This window comes from Cornus florida, unplaced genomic scaffold (assembly GCF_030987335.1).
Source record: "Cornus florida cultivar Cherokee Brave unplaced genomic scaffold, ASM3098733v1 CherokeeBrave_3.0.0_Hap2_Chr01, whole genome shotgun sequence".
Classification (NCBI taxonomy): Eukaryota; Viridiplantae; Streptophyta; class Magnoliopsida; order Cornales; family Cornaceae; genus Cornus; species Cornus florida.
This window is the reverse complement of record NW_026775571.1, coordinates 3324680-3352136: the sequence shown is the minus strand read 5'-3', so window position 1 is coordinate 3352136 and position 27457 is coordinate 3324680. Positions and strand designations below refer to the sequence as shown.

The 27457-nt window shown below is 37.9% G+C and overlaps 2 protein-coding genes across 6 annotated transcripts in view; one reads left to right on the top strand and one right to left on the bottom strand.

Moving 5' to 3' along the window:
- Positions 1–952: 952 nt before the first annotated feature.
- Positions 953–6934, top strand: LOC132280673 (probable GTP diphosphokinase CRSH, chloroplastic). The gene is made up of 4 exons (XM_059782452.1): positions 953–1415; positions 3234–4166; positions 5326–5610; positions 6603–6934. The coding sequence occupies exons 1-4, from the start codon at positions 1020–1022 to the stop codon at positions 6726–6728; spliced, it is 1740 nt and encodes a 579-aa protein (XP_059638435.1). The 5' UTR covers positions 953–1019; the 3' UTR covers positions 6729–6934.
- Positions 6935–7141: 207 nt separating this feature from the next.
- Positions 7142–27457, bottom strand: part of LOC132280203 (calmodulin-interacting protein 111-like) — a 41797-nt gene continuing 21481 nt past the window's right edge. The window contains exons 6-14 of one of the 5 annotated variants that reach the window (XR_009471546.1): positions 26762–26969; positions 24335–24813; positions 23748–24174; positions 23232–23312; positions 22959–23149; positions 22652–22839; positions 18109–18257; positions 7630–8104; positions 7142–7555 (exon numbers count right to left, since the gene is read on the bottom strand). Coding sequence is in view for 4 of the 5 variants with exons in the window: in XM_059782399.1 (XP_059638382.1) it covers positions 18125–18257; positions 22652–22839; positions 22959–23149; positions 23232–23312; positions 23748–24174; positions 24335–24813; positions 26762–26969 (1707 nt within the window). In the remaining variant the exon portion in view is untranslated. Of the gene's footprint in view, positions 8108–18108; positions 18258–22651; positions 22840–22958; positions 23150–23231; positions 23313–23747; positions 24175–24334; positions 24814–26761; positions 26970–27457 lie in introns of all 5 variants that reach the window. The other 4 variants (XM_059782443.1, XM_059782399.1, XM_059782434.1 and 1 more) reach the window with 4 other exon arrangements.

Below are 27457 nucleotides of genomic sequence, written 5' to 3'. Positions count from 1 at the left end.
TTTCAAAACCTAAATTCGATTTAAGCCTATAAACAAATTTAATGAACTCAACAAAGCCACAACAATTGAATTCAGACGACCTTAATTTCAGACCAACTACGAAAACCCTCACACCCAACCCTTCGACGAAGCAGCATAGACCTTCCATTCTTCTTCGTCTTCCCTTGTTCCCTTGTTCTTCGTTTCAGACCTCCCTTGTTCCCTTGTTCTTCGTTTCAGATTAACCTCCAAAACCCTAAAGCCTCACACCTTCTTCTTCGTCTTCCCTTGTTCCCTTCTTCTTCGTTTTCCCTTGTTCTTCGTTTCAGACAAACCTCCAAAACCCTAAAGCCTCAGACCTTCCCTTCTTCTTCTTCTTCTTTCATTAAAACCTTCTTCTTCCCTTCTTTCGTTAAAAATGATGTAAGGGCTAAATGGACAATTGCAAACAATATTTAAGGGCAAACTAGACAATTCCGACCAATATACAGTATATACAGTATTATTATAATATATACCGTATTTATTATATAATACTTTAATATTTTATACACATTTAATACAACAGAAGCAGTCCCCAGTAAAAAAATTTTGATTTTTGGACTTGGAGATGAGTTTGAGCTGACTCTTATAATATATATAAGAAGTGGACTTCGAGATAATTATGATCGGATTATTATCGGATCAGATCGACAAAATTCATATTCGATTTGTTCAATTGGTAAGTAATCGAATTTGGATCATAAACTGATAATTGAATTTTTCGTTCAATCCATATCCGCCTAATCGAATTGAATTCGGATCAAAATTCGATCTAGGTGTACATGTATGCCCGCCTAGAAATTTTTTTATTATTTTTGTTTCGTCACTCCTCTTAAAGGAGTTTAGGAGTATTATTTTGATCAAATTTTGAGTAAGGTTTAAAATCCTACGTGGCCTATCTTCAACCACAAAATACGTCACTTGTGTTAGAAGTGGGTAGTATTACTCACACTTCGATAGTGTCGTCGACGACGGACTTGGCCGGTGAGTAAACAAAAATGGAGCTCTATGCTCACGACTTCAACCTCCATTCAATTCCAACAACTAGGGTTTCTATTAGCCGCCGTCAAAATTCCATTTTCTTTCCGGACATGCGGATTCGGAGCCGCCTTATCGCCTTCGCCGGGCTTAGAATATGCGCTGTGGGACCGCCGTCTTCGGTGGTTGTGGCACCGGAACAGCCGGGAGGAAAGATGGTGGTAGAGCTGGTGGGAGCGTTTAACGAGCTGACGGAGAGGATGAAGACGATCGTGTTGTCGACGAGCTCTTCTGACATCCTCTTCAAGTCTCTCAAGCTCTCTATCCCCATCTTGCAAACCCTGCCTCTCGCTCCTGACGGTCGTCCTCCTCTCTCCAGAGCATTGTCCATAGCTGTAATGCTCGCTGATCTTCAGGTAAAAACAGACTTCAATCACTTCACTACTCTTCGTGTAGTAGATGATCTGTATGTAATTGCTTCCTTTCCCTTCCAAGTTTTTCTTCCATGTTTTTCTTTGATTATATATGTATATAGATAATCTGTAGTAGTTTGGATCTGTACTTTCTTATATTAGATATATATATATATATATATATATATATATAATCTGTGGTAGTTTGAATTTGTAATTTCTTGTATGTGATTTGAAATAGAGAATGCTATTCTACAAATGCCCTTCTTGTGCTTAGCTGAATCAAATCTTATAAAGTAGTTTAAGACGGACCACTCCATCTCAGAATCAGTAAACCTTGGTACTTCAAAAATTCTGGTTAAACATGATGTTAATTAAGGTGATTGATTAGTGGGTTAATTAATACAAGGATCAACTTTGAAGTACATTTGAAGGAAGCAATTACTAATTAATTTCAACATAAAATTTCCCAATAGCAGGTACTGACTATGGTTTGTCGTTCAACTTTAGCTGTAATTATAGTCTCTATAACTAGCATGTAGGAGCATTGGTGTTCGAGCAGCAATGATGAATTGAACGGTTTGAACCTCATCTTCTATGCAGCAGCTCGGCTTCGATAATCTCATTATTTTTTAATCAAAATTTTGATTTTCCCTCTATTTAGGTGTGGAATAGGAAAAGATTTCAAAATGTCAAATTTTTGGAAAGGATCAACCGTGAAACCTTTTTATTAAATAATAAATAAAAAATCAGAAAATCACATTGAGAATATAATTTTGAAGCCCCTTGAACATGTTTATTAGCATGACAATTGCTATTGTGAAACATAGTAAAAATTCTAATGAGTGCCAGTGCCTCACATCTTAAATGCATTTAATTCCATGGGCTTCCTTTTGCTCGAATTGAGATTTTTTCTTCGAGTAAAGTGCCTTTTTGTACGATGGATGTTTACAAATCAATTGAGCAAGCATAATCCTTTAAAGGGTTACAAAATCTCCTCAAAAAGGGATATTCTAGCTTATGGGATTCTAGTCCCAGTAAAAGCAAAACTATTAAGGATTGTGAAATAGGGGTGCTACTCGGTGACTCAACATGAGCCCGACCTGAAGTGGCCTATATTATTGTAATAATAAAGTGGTTTGTGTGGGTAACCCGAGCCCAACCCAGCCTTAACCAGTCTCTAACCCGAACATAACCTGATCAACCTAAGACTAGCCCGACCAATCTGAGCCCACTAGAGCTTAGGAAAATATGGTTGGGGTTGGATCGCTGGATTGGAGGTCGGGTGGTTTGGGTTGAGAAGTCTATACCTCAGGTTAGGGTCTAGTTGACCTCTCAATATGTCATGTCAAACCACCCCAGTTGCACCCCTAGTAAGGAATAATCTATAAAGAAAACTAAGAGGGAATGAAGCAGAATGCATCCAAAAAGAAGGGAAAAAAGGAAGGGAAACAACTAACCAATGTGTTCCTTAGTCCTATACTGTTTCAGAAATTTACATAAATGGCATGATGCTACTTGACATCTCGTTACTTATTATTTTATGATATCTCACTTGCTGCCTATTAATTATTTTTCTTGCTTTATGGGGGAACTCATGCATTTTTTTCAGTACAGGTCCTCCCAAAGTTCAGTTGATCTTTTAATGTACACTCTTGTTTTATAAAAGCCTTAGGAGATATGATCTTAATACTCGGCTTCTTAACTTCCATTTCTTTTTTCTTTTTAGGTCAAAGTAGAAGCACTCCATTGTGAGAGAAAGTTCTAAGCCATCTTTAATTTTTGTAGCTATTTAAGTCTGTATATTAAATTTGACTGCAGATGGATGCTGAAGTTATTTCAGCTGGTATACTGAGAGAAGTTCTGGAGGCAGGTGCCATATCCATGCATGAAGTGAGAAATCAGATAGGCACTGGTACTGCTCATTTATTGCATGAAAGCTTACGTCTGAAGGGCATTCCTTTAAAAGTGGAAGTATTGGATGATGAGAGCGCTGCTGCTTTAAGGAAGTATTACCTGACGTATTATGATGTCAGAGCTGTGATTTTGGATCTTGTTCTTAAGCTCGATATGATGAGACATCTAGATTTCCTGCCTAGGTATAAACAGCAAATGCTTTCTCTTGAGGTTATGAAGATACATGCTCCACTGGCTCATGCTTTTGGAACCAATTTCATATCCTTGGAGCTGGAGGATCTTTCGTTCCGTTACTTGTTTCCTTATTCATACCTTTATGTTGATACATGGTTACGAAGCCATGAAACAGAAAATAAGCCTTTGACAGATGTATACAAGGAACAGTTGCTTCAATCATTGAAATCTGATCCCTTGTTAGGGGATATGGTTGATAACATCTCGGTCAAAGGTCGCTATAAAAGTCGTTATAGCACCATGAAGAAACTGTTAAAACATGGACGCAAGCCTGAGGAGGTAAATGATATCTTAGGATTGCGAGTCATATTGAAGCCTGCTTCTGGGATTAATGAATTAGAAGTGGGAGAGAGAGCGTGCTACAGGGCATGTGAAATTGTCCGCTCTTTGTGGAAAGAAATGCGCAACAGGTCAAAAGATTATATTGCCCATCCCAAAGCAAATGGTTATCAGAGTTTGCACATGGCTGTTGATGTCAGTGACAATGGCAGAACTAGACCGCAAATGGAAATACAAATAAGGACTACAGAGATGGATACGTTGGCGGATGGTGGAATAGCATCCCATTCATTGTACAAGGGTGGTCTTACTGATCCAGAAGAGGTAAGTACTGTGTAATTTGATTGAAATTGCATACAAATTTTCATTTTTGGCCAAAAAATTCTAATTAAAGATCAACCATTCGTCGGTTACAAGCACTAAAATCAGTTATTTGTGTTAATTGCGTGAGAAAGCCTGGACATATACAATGTCCAACTATTCAATCTCTCTTTTGCATATCATGTTAGAATCACAAAATTTGAGGATGTATTGTTTCTCTGTGCATTGTGAATTTAATCTGTCATTCAGCTTTGAAGTTTCAGTATATTGGGGTTGAGGGTTGAGAGATGATAGGGTGGTAATGAACAGATTTATCTATGAACATATAAGGATTGGCTCAGTAACATGCTCCTTCATGACTCTTTCGCTAAGTAAACAAGCCAAGCACGAACCTGAAAAGTGGCTCATTTTAGAACCCTAAGTGGCCTTGACATGCTGGGGCTTGACTTGTTCAGGCTTACAAAGCTATTCATCATTCCTTAACGGGCCAGCTGGCAAAAACATATTATCCTCTTGTTAGGCTATAACTTTTCCATGTCTAATTCTTTTGAAACATAGGAGCAGTGGAGATCTAATGGCCCTAATCTATCTATTCTAAATCTCATTCTCATTCTAGATGTACCTGCTCTTAAGCCATTTGACCTACTTTCATTTCTTCTTTGATGCAACCCCCCAACCCCACAATAAAACCTGTAGATTTACTCTAAATGATTTCTCTGTATTCCAAGAATTGTTTTGAAGACAGGGAAGGTAAACGAAAAACCTTAACCAGAGTCTCTAGCACGTTTACTCATGTTTCTTATTTGTTATCCCATCGAATCAAGTCTTGCTTCAGTTTTCAATATATTTTTAGTCTGTATTATTTTATTCCCTTTATTTGTCTAATCGAAACTAAGCTGAGTAAAGCCAAGCTTGAGCTTGTCCAATTCCGGGGGAGCTGAGCTTGGAGATTCTTGCAGTGGGTTAGTTCCTAAGACCAGGCTGAAACCCAACAATCTGCTACCCTGGTCAATATGGTTCATTTCATTTGCAGCACTATTCATGAGCAGTTTATGACTATAGATTTTCACATCCGTCAAGTAGAATGAAGCTTATAATTTTACATTACATTCTGTGGAAGCTAAACTGGATTAAGACTTTTTTGTTATTTGTTGATGCTTAGGCAAAGCGGCTCAAGGCCATTATGATGGCTGCAGCTGAACTTGCAGCATTGCGTCTTAAAGATCTTCCAACCACAAATCACAAAGGTATCCATATTGATAATAGAGACCGAGTATTCTACCTTCTTGACAAGAATGGAGATGGTAAGATTAGCATTGAGGAACTTATGGAAATTATGGAAGAGCTTGGTGCTGAAGGGGAAGATGCCCGGGAAATGATGCAGCTCCTTGATTCAAATAGTGATGGTTCTCTGAGCTCAGATGAATTTGATTTGTTCCAAAAGCAGGTAATGGGAACTTTTATTATTGTGAACCCAAACACCAAATACAAAACGAGATATCCTGGTTCCTTGTCACATTATACTTTCCAGTTTCAGTAGTATTGCATTTGTGTTGCGGGAACCTGTAGTAATAATACCCGAGCTTCCCCAATTGGCATGATGGACGCGTTGAGTGGTATATGACTTTCTGATATAATTAAGCTGAGCATGCCTGATTTACTGTTAGTGAACTGAGATTCTGCTTCATTGGAACTTTCAGAAATCACATCTGACCACTAGGTGTTTTTTGCATTGTCAATAGCTCACTCATGGATCTTATTGCTTTAATCAACTACAAATATGGCTGACCTTGTCGTTGATCATATGCCTCAGCTATATAAAAAATTAAAAGATAATTTTTTTATTTTTTATTTTTAAATTGAAGGTAATTCAAAAAACCTGGATTGTCATATTTTCCTTTCCTTTTATCTCAAGCAAATCTCTACAATATTTGAGATAAAATTTCTATATTACTTGGACTAAAGTTGGTCTGGGAGTACTTGTTGATTGTCATCTCAAATTTTGAGCTCCTTACCTTTCATTGTTTTCAGTTACACAAGGATATTGGAGTCAGCTTGTGGTGGTGGTGGATGTTTAAGGAACGTTTAAATTATTTAGACTTCTGTTTTTTACTTTTTCCTTTTGCCAAATGTGAAGTGAGATTAATTTACCCAAAAAAAAAAAAAAAGAAGGTGAAGTGAGATTAGTTAGTTCTCATTTTACATCCATATGAAGTTTTCTAAGTTGAATATCATTGGTTTATTAAAAAGGTCGGATGCTATCACCATCCTTGCCTTAATCATGTATGAATAAGGTCGGCCGTATTAATTCTCTCTAATCTTTTCTATTACATGCCATTTTGCTTGCAGTGTTTTAACTTTTTTAAGTCATTTTTAATAACCTCATACAATGTTTTTTTTTACTTTTAATATTGACGATGTTTATTTTTGTTTCCTTAGGTTGAAATGATGCGTAACCTAGACGATAGAGATGATCAATACAAGACCAAGTTGAATGAGAAGCTTCAAATGGCAGATAGCAGTGGTCTAATTCAGGAATACAGAAATGATCTTGCAATAATTTAGTCTTGCTCACATCTGAGTAATAAATTTATGTGCAACAGGGTCGTATAAAACAACCCTTTACGTGAAGATGTATATATATAAGGTATGTGTACTGTAGATAATTGAAAACTAAAAATGTGCTCGCTCAGACTTTGCAATTGCATGTCCAATAGAATTATACTTGAGAACAACTTTCTTAATGGTGTACACATTTTTTTTTTTTCTCCCCACATGGCTCATTCATTCATTTGTAAATCACCCATGGAGAAATAAAATAAAAAAAAAAAGAAGGAAATCTGAGATTTATCATTGTAATTGGCTTGTTTCTCAAGTCATTGATGGGTCATGTATAAATCCAGTCTAAGGATCAAATATCCTCAATTACGTAACTGTCTATTATAGTATGAGGTTTCAAGATCAAAAAAAACTCTCAATTACACAAAAAAAACAAAAAAATATATATAATGAATACTCATCAAAAGAAACCAAAAAGGGTGAATGGGTCATGTATGATACAGTCATACACAAGGTAAAAATTTGAATATGCCTGTATCAAAACTATCAGATTGAACAATCCGCAAGAATCAGGTTCACACACTATATAAATTCCAAATGTAAAAATTCAAAATCCAAGTCTAACTCTAACCAGCCAGATTGAGTTGTCTAAAATGAAGGTTAGAACATCCCACGGGCCACAGCCTTGGATTTGAAACCTTTCTTTTTCCTAGCCCCTTGGCCTCCCTAACTAGGAAGGGATGGGGAGGGTAGACACCTCTGCTACTAAATTACTTGTCAAAGCAAGCTCGAAAAGTCACGCACATGCTTGTGAATCAGCCATCTCAATCACCCTAAAAAAAGAGTAGAAATGACCATTCATAGATCAAGGGCAACGTTCACAGATTAACAAGATATGCCAGCTAACCTTTGTGCAGGAGCCTCCACCTTCAATTGGAAGGAATCCAAGAACATCATTCAGGAGAGACCCACAACTTACAGTTTGAAAGCTATCCATCACCGTGTCCATCCTGGCTGATCGTGTTTCATTGCGATTGGAGCTTTAGTATAAACCATAAACAGTGAGAGAATGTAAACAGCTCAACAAACCCAGGCTTCAAATGAGTTATCACTGTACTTTAGTTCATTTAATTTTACTTGACAGGAGCTTGTAATGATACAACTGGCTGGTAGATGAGCAGTGAGCTCCAAACTCTCATAATCCCTTTATAGATCACATCCAAAGCACAAAGCACATGATCTTCCATCTTCAAGGGACTAACCCAAAATATCTAAGGTGTAACTCTTGGCAAAAATGTGGCTACCTACTAGAGGAAAACTTTGACCGTGAAAATGCTGCTGGGAACTGATAAAGAAATTGTGCTATTAATTTTATCAGCGCCCTGCTTCACCAAAGCAGATCAAAATTTCTCAATTAGTTAAAAGTCTGGAAGTGATGAATGTGGTAAGAAAATGAGATAATGAAAGATTGCATCAAAGAAAAAAGTAGCGTCCACAACAACAATCATGCACACACACACACACACACAGATTAGCAATTAATACTAATAATAAAAAAGTTTCATAAAAGCTATGTGTGGGAGTATAGAAAATAATCAATCAACGCCCAAAAAAAAATAAAAATAAATAAAACATGTGTGTGTGTGCGTGCACGCACACGAGAGAGAGAATTATGTCGTTATGAAATTGGACAAATGGGATGGGCGGTAGAGGTGCACCCAAATTTTAAGCTGAAAAGTACTGAGTACTTTTTACCCAATTTTTTCATCTACTCTTTTGGGGGCAGAGATTTTGCACAATCCTTTTCCAGTAATATCAACAAGCTAATAGAGGTGTCCATAAAACGGTAGATAATCCAACCTTTCCCTTTATATACCAGAGCAAATGGAATAACTGGCAGTCAGATTTTTCTTTCTTTCTGGCTTTTCTAGACCTAATTCTTGTGTCAAAGTTCGAAGCTTAAAGGAGCTGCTTGACTGCATCAACCTCTTCCAACTAAGAAGGTTTCACTGACAGGTTAGAGTCTACATTGCGTTTAAGGTCAACATCTGGAAACTATCTCAAATGCATATTGCAAACCGTTTGACAGAAATGCTTGAAATTATAAAACGAGGATGCTTGGTGATGCGATACTTAGGTGTCACTTAGACTAAGGCGATCCCATAGGAAACAGTATTGTCATGATGATATTAACTTGTAGTGCCGATTTGATCTTCATAGTGGTGGCAAAGAATATAGAAGTTAATCTTCCTCGTGAACAATTGCTTGTGCAATGATTTTTTGCTTGATACAGGAGTCAAATGAGGCTTCAATGCAACTTCAAGTATCTGCAATCCGATCATATTTTACAAACACCGAAGACTACAGAGCAAAAGTCCATTTCAGTCATTGACTGCATTTAGTTTTCTTCCAGCTCACTGGTCTTTGTACGATCATGCTTTTTACAGAATCAAAGACCTTTGACAAGTGTCTAAAGTTTAACAATCATCAGGTGGTACATAAAGGTTTGATTGGGCTTTTCTAGCCAACATTTTCTGTTAAAATAGCATTATGGAAGTTCAAATAAAAATTTAGATCTGTGGGATGAACTCCTGATGAAGTCACAAAGTCATATATATGAAGGCAGCTAAAGTTTTATGTGATCATCATGGAAACTGAAAAAAATGTCAGGGTCATTTCTGAAGTTGCAGTGCTTTTTTTATTTATTTATCAAAACTGCTTCATTATAATGGAAACTATCTGGATTTGCCTCTGGTAATAATTTAAAATCATCTTCAACATAGAATCCTTATGAAATTTTCAAAATTTGCATATCGAATCATACAAGAAACTTCAAGCTTTACATTGAATTTTCTAAAGATTAATCCCATTCTAGTAATGTATAATTCTGTATTTGCCAAGTGCCATAACCATATTTAAATAAAAGAAACTTAAGCGTGAAGGCGACTCTAGGGTTTCCTTGGAAATTAGGGTTTCGCTAGATTTTGGGGGTTGAAGAAGGTATTATTCACCATGGAGGGGGATCCTTCCTCCTCCCCAATGCCGAGGGAGGTCACCCCTTCACTCTCTTCTCCTCCTCAACAGCCTACACGGAGCTCATTGCTTGTGGAGAGTTCTCAAAATTGATTCACAAGTCTGCAATTTCATAGTGATTGCCGAAAGGTGGAGGTGGTGGGGATTTTTGATGAAGACATTGAAGAAGTTGAATACTAGTTCTCAGTTGTATGTTATGCGTTGGGTAATAAACCCTATTTTCCGTTTTTTAAATCGTATGTGCAAAAGAGATGGAATTCAGAAGCGGTTCTTGTATCATTGAAAGACGGATTTTTCCAAGTACGGTTCCAAGCGAGGAAGCTGTGATGTAGGTCCTCTCTAGGTTTCACACCTTTGAGGGTCGACCTGTTATTGTGAAGTGATGGCACAAGCGCATCAGTTGGTTCGTGACACTCTCAAATCCATTCCTCTTTGGATCAAACTACATGATCTCCCAATTCATGCCCCTAGTTCTAGAGCGATCTCAAAAGTCGTCTGAAAGTTCACTACTCCTCTTTACATGGATGATGTAAAAGCTAACAGGGAAAGAGGATTATTTGTTAGGGCTATGGCTGAAATTGAAGTGCTTGGGGAGTTTCCAAAAATGGTGACAACTCGGATTCATGGTTGTGAATGCTCAGTAAGGATTGAATATGAGTGGAAGGCTCAAATTTGCACTATTTGCAAGCATATAGATCATTTCGAGAGGAACTGTCCTAAGGCAGTTCAAAAACAAAGTTCAAAGCCAAAGACTACTGAACAATGGGTGGTGAAATCGAAGGGACAGCTTGTTACTTTGAATGAAGCTTCTATGGAAGCAATCCCAGCTATGTCTGCAGATCCATCCAACATGGAACATCGGGATGAAGTATCTATTGATGTGCCTCAGAGCCCTAATGTTGCTATTGTATGTGAGAATGTGACTTCAGATGGTTTTATCACCCTTAACCAATCCAAAAGTATATCAAAGAACAAGGGTATGTTCAACCTGTGGTTGTCTCTCCAAATGCATTTGCTGTGCTTGTTGAAATGCCTGAGAAAATTGACCCCAGGCACGTAAGAGGAAAGGATGATATTTCTGAATCCACTCTTGAAGCTGAGGATGAAGAACAGCCCATAGCAACTTTGGTAGGAAAGAAGAGGGTAGGAAGAAGAATGCTATGCCTGGTATAGATAGGGCTACTAGGGGTAAGACTGGCGGTGTTCCACCAACTCCTGCCCCCAATTTATGATAGGATCATGGGACATGAGAGGACTAAATAGGCCTAAAATGTAGGAGGAGGTGGCTTTCTGGATCAAATCTTTTAAACTCTCCTTCGTTTGTTTGGTGGAGACTAGAGTTCTGTCCTGTAACTTTCAAAGAATTTCATCTCATATTAAAATAGCAGTGGAGTTGGGAGGCAAATTACAATTCAAGTAACAATGGGAGAATATGGGTGGGTTGGAATCCATCCATCTTTCAGGTGTCTGTTATCTCTGCAATGTCCCAAGCTATGCTGTTAAGAATTACAATCCTTAAGTCAGGTGAAGTTTTCTTCATGACAGCAATTTATGCAGCCAATACTCCTCGAGATAGAAGATATTTATGGCAGCAGTTACTTGGTTTTTCTTCTAGTGAGTGAGCATGGCTGGCGGATGGTGATTGGAATGTTACTAGATCGCATGGGGATAAATTGGGTGGTAAACCAGTTCCACATGGCATCCTAAATGAGTTCAATGATCTTCTTTCTGATTGCAATTTGATGAAGCTGTCAATTGTCAATGGAGTATGGACTTGGACTAACAATCAATTTTCTCAGAAAAGGATATGGGCTAGACTTGATAGAGGGTTTGTGAATTCTGATTGGTTTGCAGCTTTCCCTAATTACAAAATGCTTCTGTCTGCTTCATCTATTTCTGATCACTATGGCCTTGTCATCTCTTCATCTGTGGATTGTTCTGATGGTCCCAAGCCAATTAAATTTTTCAAGATGTGGTGTATGATGGAGGAGGTATCTGGTATTGTAGCAAATTCTTGGTTAACTGAAGTTCAAGGCTCCCTTTTCACCAACTCACACAGAAATTAAAGCTGGTCAAGGGTGGAATGAAGACATGGAATAAGTCCAGACCATCTGCTTCTGAAGCGGTAATGAAGTGTAGAGATAAATTAAGTGGAATTCAGCTCAGTTTACTGACTAACCCTATGGATGAAGATCTCATCAGCAGTGAGCACTTGGCTAAGCAGCATCTGGAGTCTGCCTTGGGGATGGAGGAGGTGATGCTGGCTCAAAAGTCCAGAATTCTATGGTTGAAGGACAATGACAGATGCTCCAAGCAGTTCTTCCATCAGAAGTTGCAGCAGAGGAGGGCTGTCGACTCTCTCTCTCTTTTACAGAATGCTGATGGTGAAAGATCTAGAGATCAGAAGACGATTAGGAAGTGGACAGGTGAGTTCTTTTCTAATATGTACACTGTTGTCCCAACTTCTTCTCCAAATGATTTTAATCTTAGGTGTGTGGTTGGAGTTGAAGAAAGTCATATGTTGCCTATGGCTGTTACAGTGGATGAAATTAAGGGGGAGGTGATGAATGTAGGTCCTGATGGATTTCCAAATCGATTCTTTCAAAAATTCTGGCATATTGTTGGTCAGGAGGTGGTAAATGATGTCCAGTACTTCTTCTCTAGTTGTTCTTTACCCCTTGGAGTTAACAGTACATTTATTTCACTAATCCCAAAGAAGAATCATTGCTTACAAGTGGGGGATTACAGGTCCATTGCTTTATGTAATTCAACCTATAAATTTATCTCCAAGATCCTTGCAAATAGGTTGTTTTCTGTCCTTTCTAGAGTTGTAGGGTATGAACATGTTGCTTTTATAAGGGGTAGGAGAATGCATAGCAATGTTATCTTGGCTCATGATCTTTTGAAGGGTTTTTCTTCCTGGACTGTTAAACCATCCATGGCCTTTAAAGTAGACCCTGTGAAAGCTTATTGTGAAGATTGAAAGAGAGAGAGAGATGGAAGCTGTGTTTCATATATTGAACCCTAGAACAAAAGAAGCCTACATACAAGTACAAGAATGAGCTAATTACATACTGGCCCTACCAACTATACATAATTACAACATGGCCCAATATATATATATATATATAAATGTTCTAACACTCCCCCTCAAGCTGGAGAATATATATCATATAATTCCAGCTTGGAACAAATAGTCCTCAACCGATTATGACCCACACTTTGGTAAACATATCAGCTAGTTGATCTTCAGACTTCACAAAGAGAGTAGAGATGCTCCCACTTAACATTTTTTCTCGAACGAAGTGACAATCAACGTCAATATGTTTAGTCCTCTCATGGAACACGAGATTGGATGTGATGTAGAGCAAGTGGAAGAAGACTATTTTCAAATTGTTGAACACTCTAAGAAGACGCGACCTAGTTTCCATAAATAGACTGAGTTTCCATAAATAGGCTAGCTGATGATGAGTCTGATTATGTGATTGTTTTTAGTCTTGAGTCATTTATAAGTCTTTAATCTGTTTTATTTCATGCTTAGGATATTATTGTCATTTGATTTTATTTTATAAGTCATGTGCCTTTTAAGTGAGTCATGTGACTGTTTAAGGTCTGTTTTGTAATTTTTAGCTCTTTATTCAGCTGGAGAGAATACTAGCCCTTAGATTACATTTATTTGAAAGGCGAGGATTATATCTTTGCTAAGGCATCCCTTGTGGCTCATAAAAGGGTTGTTCCAAGTTGTAATGAGGGTCTTTTTTTTTAACGTATTATCAATAATATCAGCTTGCTACAATAGCTTTTTATCTCTCCCTTTCTTTAGGATTGAGTTGTGGGTGTTTAAGTTCTTCGCTAGCTTAATCCTGCTCTCTGTTTTCCCTTCTTAGTGATTTAATTCTCTCTTCCATAAGTTGATTGCATTAGGATGCAGTGTGAATGGCCGCTTGGTTATCACAGAAGAATGGAATAGGAGCTTTAACAGTCAACCCAAGTTCCTCCAGAAAGTGTTGTATCTATGTCAACTCACTAGTGGTATGAGCCATTGCCCTGTACTCGGCTTCAGCACTAGATCGAGCTACTACCATTTGTTTCTTACTCTTCCATGTAACAAGATTTCCTCCTACAAATGTGCATCAGCCTATAATAGACCTCCTATCTAAGGGAGATCCAGCCCAGTCAGCATCTGTAAAACCTTCCACACTGAGATGACCATTCGATTTATATAGCAACGTAAAACCTGAAGCCTGCTTGAGATATTGAATAATTCGAAGAAAAGCATTCCAATGCGGTATTCTAGGAGGTCCCATGAATTAACTTACAACACTAACTGCATATGAAATGTCAAGTCACATGATGGTGAGATAAATTAATTTCCCACCTAGACGTCGATATCTGTCATCGTCGTCAAATAAATCACCCTCAACAAACAAGAGTTTTATATTTTGATCCATAGGAGCATCAGCAAGAAGACCACCTAATATACCTGTTTCTTCTAATAGTCCGGCACATATTTCCTTTGAGATAAGCTTATACCTTCTTTGGATCAAGCAACCTCAATACCCAAAAAATATTTGTTTTACCTAAGTCTTTAGTGCGGAACCGATTTTGCATAAACAACTTCAACTTAGCAATGCCATCATAATCATTACCTGTGATAACAATATCGTCTACATACACCACAAGAAATATAAAACCAGTTCTAGTGTGTTGGTGAAATACCGAATGATCTATCTAACATCTTTTAAGACTAAAGACTAAAGGCAAGTGCTGCCTCAGAGAATTTTCCAAACCAAGCCCTTGGAAATTGTTTCAATCCATACAGAGCCTTCTTAAGGCGACATACAACATGACGAGACTCCCCCCTGAGCAACAAAGCCAAGTGGTTGCTCCCAGTGTTGTTAAAGGCACGCCTAGGCTCGAGGCACAGGTTTCGTGCCTGTTGTCATCCCAGGCTCACAGATGTTTACTAGGCGCGCGCCTCTATTGCGCCTCGTACTATTTGTGAGGCCCAAGGCTCAGGTTTAGTGCCAGTTGTCATCCCAGGCACACAGATGTTTACTAGGCGCGCGCCTCTATTGCGCCTCGTACTGTTTGTGAGGAGCGCCTCACTGATATTTGTTTTAAAAAATACTATTGTTCTATTTCTTAAGCCAAAAAGGGTACTTTTGGCAACTTAATAAACAAAAAAGAAAGCCCAAGCATACGATAGAAGGAACTTTTGTACAAAAGAATAAAAAAATAAGAAAGCCCAAGAGTCAAAGTGTTAACCGAACAGCGATAGAATGAGATTGTGAGATGAAGACAAAGACGAAGACGAGGCGAAGCCCTAGTTGCAGAGATGAACGACGAAGCCACGTCAGTTCTTTCTTTCTTTTATTTCTCTTCTCCTTTAGATCTCCCCTCTTCTTATCTTTATTGACATCTCTCTCTTCGACTAGTTCTCTTCTCTCTGTGTCTTTATTTTTTTTGGCTCTGTTTTTTCTTCGTTTTTTTTTTTTTCTTGTTAACAATATTTTTTTTGTTAACATATTTATTTCTTTTTGTGCTTTGTTTTGCCATTCAGAAAGAGTACTTTTGGCAACTTAATAAACTAAAAAGAAAGCCCAAGCATACGATAGAAGGAACTTTTGTACAAAAGAATAAAAAAATAAGAAAGCCCAAGAGCATACGATAGAAGGAACTTTTGTACAAAAGAATAAAAAAGAAAGAAAGCCCAAGAGTCAAAGTGTTAACCGAACAGCGATAGAATGAGATTGTGAGATGAAGACGAAGACGAAGACGAGGCGAAGCCCTAGTTGCAGAGATGAACGACGAAGCCACATGAGTTCTTTCTTTCTTTTATTTCTCTTCTCCTTTAGATCTCCCCTCTCTTCTTATCTTTATTTACATCTCTCTCTTTGACTAGTTCTCTTCTCTCTGTCTTTATTTTTTTTGGCTCTGTTTTTTCTTCTTTTTTTTTCTTGTTAGCAATATTTTTTTTGTTAACATATTTATTTCTTTTTGTGCTTTGTTTTGCCATTCAGAAAGGGTACTTTTGACAACTTAATAAACTAAAAAGAAAGCCTAAGCATACGATAGAAGAAACTTTTGTACAAAAGAATAAAAAATTAAAAAAACCCAAGAGTTAAAGTGTTAACCGAACAGCGATAGAATGAGATTGTGAGATGAAGACGAAGACGAGGTGAAGCCCTAGTTGCAGAGATGAACGACGAAGCCACGTCAGTTCTTTCTTTCTTTTATTTCTCTTCTCCTTTAGATCTCCCCTCTCTTCTTATCTTTATTTACATCTATCTCTTCGACTAGTTCTCTTCTCTCTGTGTCTTTGTTTTTTTTTTCTTCTTTTTTTTTTCTTGTTAACAATATTTTTTTTGTTAACATATTTATTTCTTTTTGTGCTTTGTTTTGCCATTTAGAAAAACACATTTTGCTTTGCCTTTCCAGAAAACAAATTTATGCTCTGTTTTATGGTTGTTGGATGCTTGTATAGTACTTACTTTTTTATATTTGATATTAATTTTTAGAATATTGATATGACTTATGAGATATGAATGTTATTATGGTAGTTTAAATTTTCAATTGTACGCCTCACTTCACTCATACGCGCGCCTCGCGCCTAGGCTCCAAAGGACCTCTAGCGCTTTGGGCCTTTAATAACACTGGTTGCTCCATATAAACCTCTTCAAGTAAATCACCGTGCAAGAAGGCATTTTTCACAACTAATTGGAACAACGTCTAGTTACAATTGGCAGTGTTAGAACATTTATATGTAGATATATATTTATGTTGGGGTCAGATTGTAATAATATATAGAGTTTGTGGCCATTATGCAAATAAGCCTTTCTTGTGTTTGTATATATACCCTTTTATGTTTAGGGTTGAAATTATAAGATAAACTGAGGGCAGTCACTCATCCATCTGCTCTCTCTCTCATTGCACTGTAACTATTTCACAGGCGGTAATGGAAACAAGGACTCGGATAGAAGAAATCTTCGCAACAGAGGAAAAGGTTTCATCATAATCAATACCATAGGTCTGGATGTATCCCTTTGCAACAAGACGAACCTTCAAACGCTCAATAGACCCATCATGAAGATATTTGGCAATGTAGACCCATTTACAACCAACCGGTTTGGAACCAGGAGGTAAGGGAGCAAGAGATCCCATGTCCCATTATAATGAAGAGCATCCATCTACTATGGCTTTGCGCCAAGCAGGATTAAAAAGAGCATCCTGCACAATCTTGGGAACAACAGTGGCAAACAATGTGGATAAAAAAAAAAAAGGACAAAGAGGGCGATACATTATTATATAAGACAAAGTTAGAAATAAGATGTGCAGTGACACAAGAACGAGTACCTTTGCACAAGGCAAAAGGAAGATCAGCAGCAGGAGGAGCCTCAATAGAAGTAGACAATTGGGGGGATGTTTCCTGTGGTCGTCAACTATACACTTGAAGTGTTGGTGGTGTGACAGACTCGGTTGAAGTAGACACAACAGGAAACGGAAGCAATAAATCAGTATTTAAAGACGAACCACGTGAAGAGAAGTAAGAAGTATCCTAAAAAAAGGTGACATCCATACACACAAAAGCACTACGACTGCTAGGATACCAACATTTATAACCCTTTTGAGTTCGAGAGTAACCAATAAAGACACATTTAACAGCACGAGGAGTCAATTTATCAATGCCAAGATGTAATGAATGAGTAAAGCATGCACAACCAGAAACACGAGTCGTCGATGCAAATAAGGGACGTGTAGGAAAAACAATAAAATAGGGGTATTTCCAGTTAAGAACGGAAGATGGCATACGATTAATTAAGTAGCAAGCAGTTAAAACAACATCTCACCAAAATGCATTTGGAAGATGCATATGGATCATTAAAGTCCGAGCTATTTCAATTAAATGCCGATTTTTCCGTTCTGCTACACCATTTTGTTGAGGAGTATAAGGACAAGAAGTTTGGTGCAAAATACCACGAGAGTCACAAAAAGTACAAATAACACCTTTGACATATTCCATAGCATTATCATATTGTAAAGTTTGTATAACACAGCCAAACTGGACCTCAATTTCTTTGAAACTATAGAAAAAAGTTCAGACCGGTCTTTCATTAAAAACATCCAAGTCACCCTTGAATAGTCATCAACAAAGGTAACAAAATATGAACAACCTTAATTATTGACATGACGAGCAGGACCCTAAATGTCTGTATGCACCAATTCAAATAAAGAAGACCGGCGATTATCAATACGAGGAGAAAAAAACACTCTATGGTGCTTGCCCAATTAACATGACTCACAATCTAAAGTAGACAACGACTCAAGAAAAGGTAAAGCAGACTTCAAGTACCTCAAAGAGGGATGACCTAACCGATAATGCCACTTGCGTACAAAAACCTGTGAATGGAGAGCCACACCACTAGTAGACAACTGGCAATCCAAGTAATAGAGGCCATTCCTTTTAATTCCGCCACCAATTGTCTTCTTCGTTTTGAGGTCCTAAAAGACACAAAAGGAAGGATAAAAAGTCATAGAACAATTGAGTGCTTGAGTCAGTTTACTCACAGATAATAAATTAAAAGGAAATTATGGAACCAATTGCACAGAAGATAATGAAATGGAAGTAGTGAGTTTAATTGTGCCCTGACCAATAATGTGATGAGTTCTACCATCTGCCATGGTAACAAAAGATGTGGAGCTAGACATGTGGAAATTAGAAAATAGAGATTCATTACCCGTTAGATGCGTAAATGCCCCAAAGTCAAGAACCCAAGGGGAGGATGAAGTTTGTACATCTGAAAAACATGTAATATTACCTGACTTGGCAAAGGTAACAACATAATCAGATTTATGATTTGCTTGGTTGACCAAGGCACTAAACTCGGCTCGAGATAGTGTGACGCTGTCCGCTGTCACTAATAGATGAATTCGATAGCAATACAAAAGCTGAGCAAGGTGGGATGGCCTGGCCGAGAGAGGGATGAGAATAAACAATTTCAGAGGAAGTGATCACTTGATTCACCCATGCTGGTTTTCCATTAAGATCCCAACAATGCTCAATAGAATAATTAGTACCCCCACAGTGACGACTATCAGTACGTCCACGACCATGGCAACCACGACCTCAATCACGACCACCATTGCCACGGGAACCATCCACATTGCCTCCATACCCTCGGTCGCTACTGGGATTACCACGATTTCTAGAAACCTGTAGTGTGACAGAAGGAATCATCATAGCTGAATTTTCTTTCCCAGTTGATGTTCCACGTGATGGTTTCGAAACCCGAAGTAATCGAGCATAATTGTTACCCAAAGATGGAAGCCCTCCATCACTAGCAAGGATTTGTTCCCGAATACTCTGAATATTAGTGTCTAGTCCCGCAAGGAAAATAGAAACATAAAATTCCTCACGTTGTCGCTTGAGAACTTCAAGATCAGTGGTCAAGGGGTGGTATTGATTCAACTCATCCAACAGGCTTTTGAAACCACTGTAATACTCACCAATGTTTTGACCAGACTGACGAGAATGAAACATCTTTTCATACAAAGAATAGATGCGAGAAACATTTGTGTCCATAGAGTAAGTTTCTTTTACTGCATCCCAAATTTCCTTTGCGGTGTTCAAAAACATAAAGTTTTTTTGCAATGGAAGGCTCCATGCTATTCCACAACCATGACATAACCATGTAGTTATCTGTTTCCCAATCATCATACCCTGTTGCAGTTGTAGATGGAGGATCATGTGTAACAAATTTTAATTTTCGTCGGGCTCCTAAAGAGATTTTAACAGCTCGAGCCCATGGTAAATAATTAGAAGCACTTAATTTCAGAGTTGTAATTTGCAGTCCAACATGATCAAAATGTGCAGTAGAAGATTTAATTCCCGCAAGTTCAGAGGCAGTAGTGGTTGAAGACTCTGACATGGATGAAGGTTTAACCAAAGAGGCCATACTTCACAAAAAAAAAAAAAAAAAACTTAATGACCAAGAAGAACAAACAACAAAATGAACAGGCCAGATAGAGAAGGCAGAGAAATGCTGCCCAGAAATTGGTTCGCCGGATCCACAAGAAAATCTGGGTCGGATTCAACAAAATGGGCCAGATTCAGATATATGGTCGGATCCATATATATGGGTCGGTCCAATGATACGGGTCTGCAGAACCGGGTTGAGTCAAAACCGGATCTCTGCAAAACCGGTTTTAGTAAACCAGGTTTGGGCTACCTAACTCATGTAGCCAAACACCCTTCATCTTCTTCACAATTGCAGTTCCAAACTGCGGCTCAACAACGGCAAGGACACGGCAACCTCTGCAACTCTATCTCTTGGCGACAGCGACGGACAACACAGATCACAGCGACTGCAACCGAAAAGCAGCAGCAACAGCAGAACACGGCAAGACTAAATCCAGTTACCAACGGCGACCTCTACAAACTTCTCACCAACAGCCCAGAGATGGTCGTTGATGAAGAACACAGCTAAGAAATGATGAAGGCAGCAATCGCGAGATCACAACAATTTTCAACTGCAAACCAAGCTCGCCAACGCACACCGATCTGAAATATCACGATCGGAAATTTGAAGACAGCACACAGAACAGGAAAAAAAAGGCGAAGGTCCTCTGCACCTCTTCAAACAAATCACGCCCACAAGCTAGTACACACCCTAGCACTTCGGCAGCAGCGACGATGGCCGGATCGATGCTCTGATACCACGTGAAGATTGAAAGAGAGAGAGATGGAGGCTGTCTTTCATATATTGAACCCTAGAACAAAAGCAGCCTATATACAAGTACAGGCATGAGCTAATTACATACTGGCCCTACCAACTATACATAATTACAACATGGCCCAATATATATATATATATATATATATATACATGAATGTTCTAACACTTGTGACTCTATCTCATGGACATTTCTTCATCATCTTCTTCTCGTGTATGGTTTTGGGATATTTGGAGTGACTCGGTGATGGAGTGTGTGTCTTCAGTCCATTACTCTGCTTGTGAATGTGGTGCCTGTAGATTTCTTCTCAGCTGGAAGAGGTCTTAGACAGGGTTATTCTCTCTCTCCCTTACTTTTCTGATTAGTCACAGATTATTTTACCCAAATGATTACTGGATCTGTCTCCTCAGGGCTGCTGGATCTTTTTGACACTGTTAAGAAGATGGGCGAAGATGGGCTCTACTATTTCTCACTGTTTCTTTGCAGATGATCTGTTCCTTATCCTTCAAGCCTCAATGAAGAATGCTAGAAATCTGACTGCATTGTTTGAAGAATTTGGTTATATCTCATGGCTGAAGGTGAATGCTGATAAGAGTTTGGTCTTCTTCTCAAGCTCAGTTAGAAGAAAGAGAAGCATCCTAAGAGTTTTGAAATTCAAGGAAGGCTCCCTTCCCGTACACTATCTTGGTCTTCCTCTTGTGGCTGGCAGATTGAGGAGAATCCATTGTTTAGGTTTCCTTGACAAGGTGAACTCTAAGCTTAATTCATGGAGCTCTATTAATCTCTCTATGGCAGAGGTTAGAACTGGTAAAGACTATTATTTCTTCTTACTTACTTTTGGGAAGCAATTTTTTTCTGTCCCTGTGGGGGTTCAGGATGAGGTTGAAAGGAGGGTGAGAATTTTTTTGCGGGGGGGAGGCAGTCCTGATTAAAAAAGATCCCCTCTTATGGCCTGGGAGAAAGTGACATTACCTAAGAAAGAGGGTGGGCTGGGGCTGAGAATTTTTTGTATTATTGATCTTTCCTCTTCTTGTGTCTTATCCTGGCATTTTCTAGTGTCAAAGGAGGAATTGTGGGTGAAATGGTTTAGAGATAAGTATGTTAAGAATTCACATTTTTGGACCATGAATGCAAAAGTACATGACTCTACTATCTGGAAGTCTATTCTAAATAACAGAGAATTCATTTTGCAGCATCTATCTTTTTCCATTGGGAATGGACTTCAGTTTAGCTTGTATTATGATCCATGGTTCAATGGTTTCTCTCTGTAACATGTGTTTGGATTGAGAAGACTTTTCTGTGATGGTTTCAGTTACACAGATAGCAGTTCTGTTCTTTTTCCTCCTGATGCATGGAGGACTCCTCATAGTTGGCCTCTTGAGATTGGCCAGCACTTGAGTCAACATGCTGATGTAGAATCTGATGATAAAATTAAATGGAAGCATGGGATGTCCACATTCAAGGATGTGTGGGAAGTGTGTAGGGATCATAGTTAACCAGTCCTCTGGTCTAGTCTTGTTTGGAATAATTGTAGGCCTAGAATTGCAGTCCAATCAGCTTTAATATTTCATAATGCTTTTCCTTCATACTTTAATCTCATGAAGAGGGGATTTGTTGGTCCAGCCATTTGTCATAATTGTTTCAGATGTTGATTCAAGAGATCAAGTCTTTTGGGGTTGTTCTTATGCTAGAAGTGTATGGAGATGGGTCAATCAGTTTTGGAAATGCGATGGTTTTCTCAATTTGCTGCACTTTTCTGATGTTATTAATTGGTTTTTTTCTGTCCATATTATGGAGCATTTGGAATGAAAGAAATCATAGAGTTCATGGTGGAACTACTCATCATCCTCATCTTCTGGCTATTGAAGTTTGTTTCAAAGGCTTGACAGCTATAGGATTGTCTATTTCTGAAATTGAGATGCTGTTTTGATTTTCTTGTATCTTGTTTATGCTCCTGTGTAATTGGTGACTTGTTATATCTTTCTTTGGTTTTGGGGTATGCCCTGGTTCCTCCTTTTCTTCATTGTTGTTGGTGGTCCTATTTTTTAGGGATCTTTCTCTATGTACTTTATTGCTATTTCTTTCAATAAAATATACACATTCAGGAAAAAAGAAGATATAACTGCACCTTTTAAACAAAATGGAAAGGAGGAAATGAGTACCTGAAATGAATCCAATTTGATTTGCTTGAGTATGGTTGATAGCCAACTTCATCCCTTGTTGCACTAGAGCGTACAAGCCTTTGGAATTTTGTGGACAACTCTTGATAAGACTGAATTTCTGATGGGTGTACTTGTTTAATTGCACTTTTTAGATGTTCCATTGTTATTTCTGAGGCATCAAGGTTCTCCTGATAACATTCAACGAATATATATATATATATATATATATATATATTTATGTATGTATTACTAAAGGCAAATTTTCAGAGAGAATTTTTATTGATCATATAAATGGAACTCAACTAACTTCAATAGCTGCAACAGCTGCTTCACGACAAATCAGCAATATATCAGCCCCAGTGTAGCCTTCAGTTAGAAGAGCTAGCTCCTTAATGCAGACATCAGAATGGCATGGCATTCTGCGCAAATGGACAAGAAATATATCTTCTCGGTCTGTTTCACTAGGAGGTCCCACATATAACAGCCGGTCAAAGCGTCCTATCAAAAATTAATCAATTAGCAGGAGACTTATTGATTTAGGTAAAGAAAGAAATAGGAAGATGTTGGAGACTGGCGGCACCTGGTCTTAGAAGAGCAGGGTCAATCTTATCTGGCCGATTTGTAGCAGCAATCACCGTAACATTAACTCTTTGCTGCAAACCTAAAACAACAAAGTATTTGTTTATATTGTAGATTATAATAAAAAAATGTATCAGTTCAATTTCATAATACATTAGATATTTAAGTTACTTATTTTTCTGTTTCATTTTTATATCGGTAAGTATGTCGAAGTTCTTAAGCTAACAGATTTATGGATCTCCTTAAAAGATCTCCTCACATCTCGAAATCTAGGATATTATTAAAAATTTGTTTCCCAAGCTGCTGATGAGAAATCTAAACAAATACAATTTAGAAACCTAGTTAAAAATTCGTGTTTTACAATAAAAACTGCAAGGAAATGTAAATTTGATATACTTCTATCTCAGGAGATGCTAAAGGATTTGTTCATACTGTTAAATGGAAGCCCTCCAGAAGCAGCAAAGGGGAAGAAAAAATAATCTACTTAAATATGTGATATATAAAATTAATTAATTACCGTCCAATTCAACAAGAAGTTGACTCATAACCCGATCAGCAACCGAAATCCCATCACTTTCTTTCCCACGTATGATGGCAAGAGCGTCAATCTCATCAAAAAATATAATTGATGGGGCATTTGCCCTTGCCTTAGCAAAGAGAGACCTCACGGCCTTTTCGGATTCACCAACCCATTTGCTGAAAAGTTCTGGACCCTTCACTGCAAGGAAATTCAGCCCTGCTTCAGAAGCTATTGCACGAGCCAAAAGGGTTTTGCTGCACCCTGGTGGACCAAACATCAAAACCCCTGTTGGGGGACGGGTTCCAATACGCTTGAAAGCATCCTGGTGCTTTTGAGGCCATTCTACAGCTTCCATTAACTGTGTCTTTACCTCCTTTTGACCACCAACATCTTCCCAATTAACCTTCGGAACCTCAAGTATTACCTAGTAAAAATAGGGAACAAGTAAAGGATTATGACAAAAGACCAACTACAATATTTTTTTTCTATAGCAAATGATAAGAGTCATCTTGGCATTACTGGACACTAGATGACTACATCGCGCGGTATACAAAATTAGCCAGAATATGGATGTGTAAATATACCTCTCGCATGGCACTCGGCCTTATTTTCATTCTAGCCTTTTCAAAGTCTCCGAAAGTTACTTTCAAAAACTGTTCTTCCACTCTAAACATCTTATTTACTCGAGTCGTATTAACTCCTTTATGAGCCTCCGACGAAATAAGCAAATCTGAAATAGATGAAGATGAAGATTCTGAATTCTCTCTTGAAAATAGATCCCTTGCATATTTAGGAAAATCAGAGCCTTTTGTCATACTAGTAGGGTAACCACCATCTGCAATAGATATTCCGTTGAGGTCTGAAATATCAGAACATGTCTTTAGGTCAGCGTAACGCCTAAGACAAACCAAGGCTGCTTCATTGCAGAGGGAAGCTAGATCAGCACCCACAAAACCATGTGTAGCCATAGCAAGATGTTGAACTTGCATGTCCAAAAGCGAATGTTCCATTTCACTAAGAAGGGCAAGCAGTATATCACAACGTTGCTTGGGGGACGGTACACCTGCATATAAATTATCAAGGAAATAAAGTCATTCCCTATCAGGTGAGAAGTAAAGACCTCAGACAATGCAGAAAGGTATTCATTTCCTGGTCAACAATACAAACAAAGATTTATCTAATTTTAAGTTCAAATATGGTTCTAATTACTGAAGGCTTGCTTATCAATATATATATATATATATATATATATATATATTTCGTTCTCTCTTTTTCCCTTGCGCCCTAATTTTGATAAAGGGTGAAACAGAGTAGTCAAAGAAATTGTTTGCTCTCTTAGTTGCTTAGGTGAGATAATTTGGCCACGGTTCACAATAACACAACCCAAGCAAGGTGGATATAGTCGAGCATTGTGTTGAGGTGAATGCATTACCCCTTATTTTTAGATATACTACAAACTCATCTTTATAGATACTAGTAAAAAAAAAAAAGAGCAGACTTTTGATGAGCTGGAGTCTACCACCATAGGATAAAGATTTGTTCCCCCAGAATATGATTTTAGAAGTAATTTTCTCAGCAAGGGAAGAACTGTCAAGTACTTTAAGCTTAGTTGTAATATGGGGAACACCCAAGTATCTAAAGGGAAGAGAACTGTGATGGAAGCCAAAGCAAGTAGATATGGCAAGACTTAACTGAGTCAGAAACATTAGCAAAAAACCAGATCACTTTTTAGAAGGGTTAGGAGACATTCCAAATATGCTAGAGAAGAGTTCTAGGGCATTGAAAAGGATAGTAGCTGAACTAACATCACCATGGCAGAGCATGATAATATCATCAGCAAAGCAAAGGTGAGTCAGCTTAGTTTTATCACATCTCCAGTAGTATTTAGATGGATTTTGGGAGACAAAATGAGAAATAATGAGGGAAAGGGGTTCCATAGCAATACGAAAAAGGTAAGGAGAGATGGGATCTCCTTGCCTTGGACCTTTAGCACTTTGAAAAAAAACCTTCAAGAGCACCATTCACATTTGGGGAATATTTAGGTGTTGTTATGCAGGATTTAATCCACTGGCAGAATAAACTACGAACGTCGAACAGGTCTGAAAGGTCTAGGATGTAATCCCAGCTCACACAGTCAAATGCTTTTTGCATGTCGACCTTAATTGCACAACTTGGAGGAATTGAATTAGAATGATAATTTCTGAAATTCTAACATACTTATATTTACTTATTGTACTCAAAAGGAATTGCAAAAACTCATATTTTATCATTTATGCTGTTAATGTGGTTTGCTCAGTTTCATTTGTTTCCTTCCATTTATTTCATAGAGACCTCTGCCATTTATATCTTTTATCCCCCTTTCATTAAATTCAAGTGTTAACAAAAGGAAAGAGTGTTAGCATTATAATTAAAGAAATAAATGATTTTTTTAATATCCACTTCTATGCTAGATTCCATATATGACTAAGATCCAGCATTGTAACTATCATATCTAGGTCAAAATTGAAGGCTAAGAAATAGATTAATATAAAAGAGAACATAGCACAAATGCTGGCAGGTATTGAAACTTTATGAATGCTGATATATAATAGGGAGCGTACCCAAAATAATGTTCAATAGATTGTCATATTGAATAGTTAAACTATGTCACATGGCTCGTAAATTTAAAATTATTCTCTGAGCCCAATAGTTCTCTCTCTCTCTCTCTCTCACACACACACACACATATTTTAGTTAGGAGAGGGGGCAACAGTTTAAAAGTTGAGGAGTGATATATGTTGGCCTCTTGAAACAACCCAATGAGGAAAAACGTGCCATTGTATGTGGTAGGGGATAACAATATGTTGGTTGCTAATAAAAGTTAAGCAGATGTTAGGAAATTAAACAAACACCAATAAAACTAAATCTCTATTTTATGACGTCTAATCAAATCTAAAGGATGAGTACTTTGGAACATCACAACATCTTAAAGAATAAGACATTCATTATGGTTTTGGACAATTAAAAATTACCTATTTCAATTTCCCTGTCAAGTCTTCCAGGCCGTCTGAGTGCAGGCTCAATACTGTCAGGCCTGTTGGTAGCAGCAAGGACAAATAGCCCATCAGTTCCACTAATACCATCCATTAAATTTAACAGCGTTGCAACCATTCTCTGGGACAACTCTTCACTTCCATCCTTCCGTGCAGGCGCAATAGCATCCAACTCATCAATGAACACCTGTAGACCTAAACCCATCATTAACATTTTGACACAAAAGGACAGTTGAGATGGAAGGTTTATAAAGCATGAACAGACTCATGAGTCTATAATGATGACGACCTTAATGAAGGCCACCAGATGAAGACACAAGCTTAACATATTTTAAATTAGTCTAGAAAAAATTTATTGTACATGGCTGGGAAAAAGCAGCAGATAAATGAAAATTCACTACAGCTTCAGAACTACCACTTGAAAAAGCACTAAATACAGATTACCCTCTACAGATCCAAGAAGAAAGTCAATTGCCATTCTGAATCGAATACTAGTAACTAGTAAATCCAAAAATCAAACCCAAACAAACCTATCGAATTAGAATTCTATGAAGTTGCTAAAAATTAATTCCACTCTGACGGGGAATCTGTGGCGTTGAACACAAAAAAATGTTATCGACCAGTATCCATCTTCGATTTGTAAACTTTCATTTCACATAACCAATAGATTAGGGT

Bases quoted from the DNA above. Each gene is read 5' to 3' on its own strand.
- LOC132280673 (XM_059782452.1), top strand. From the start codon at position 1,020: ATGGAGCTCTATGCTCACGACTTCAACCTCCATTCAATTCCAACAACT. The intron at 1,416-3,233 runs GTAAAAACAGAC...ATTTGACTGCAG, and splicing joins TAATGCTCGCTGATCTTCAG to ATGGATGCTGAAGTTATTTC. The intron at 4,167-5,325 runs GTAAGTACTGTG...GTTGATGCTTAG, and splicing joins GTCTTACTGATCCAGAAGAG to GCAAAGCGGCTCAAGGCCAT.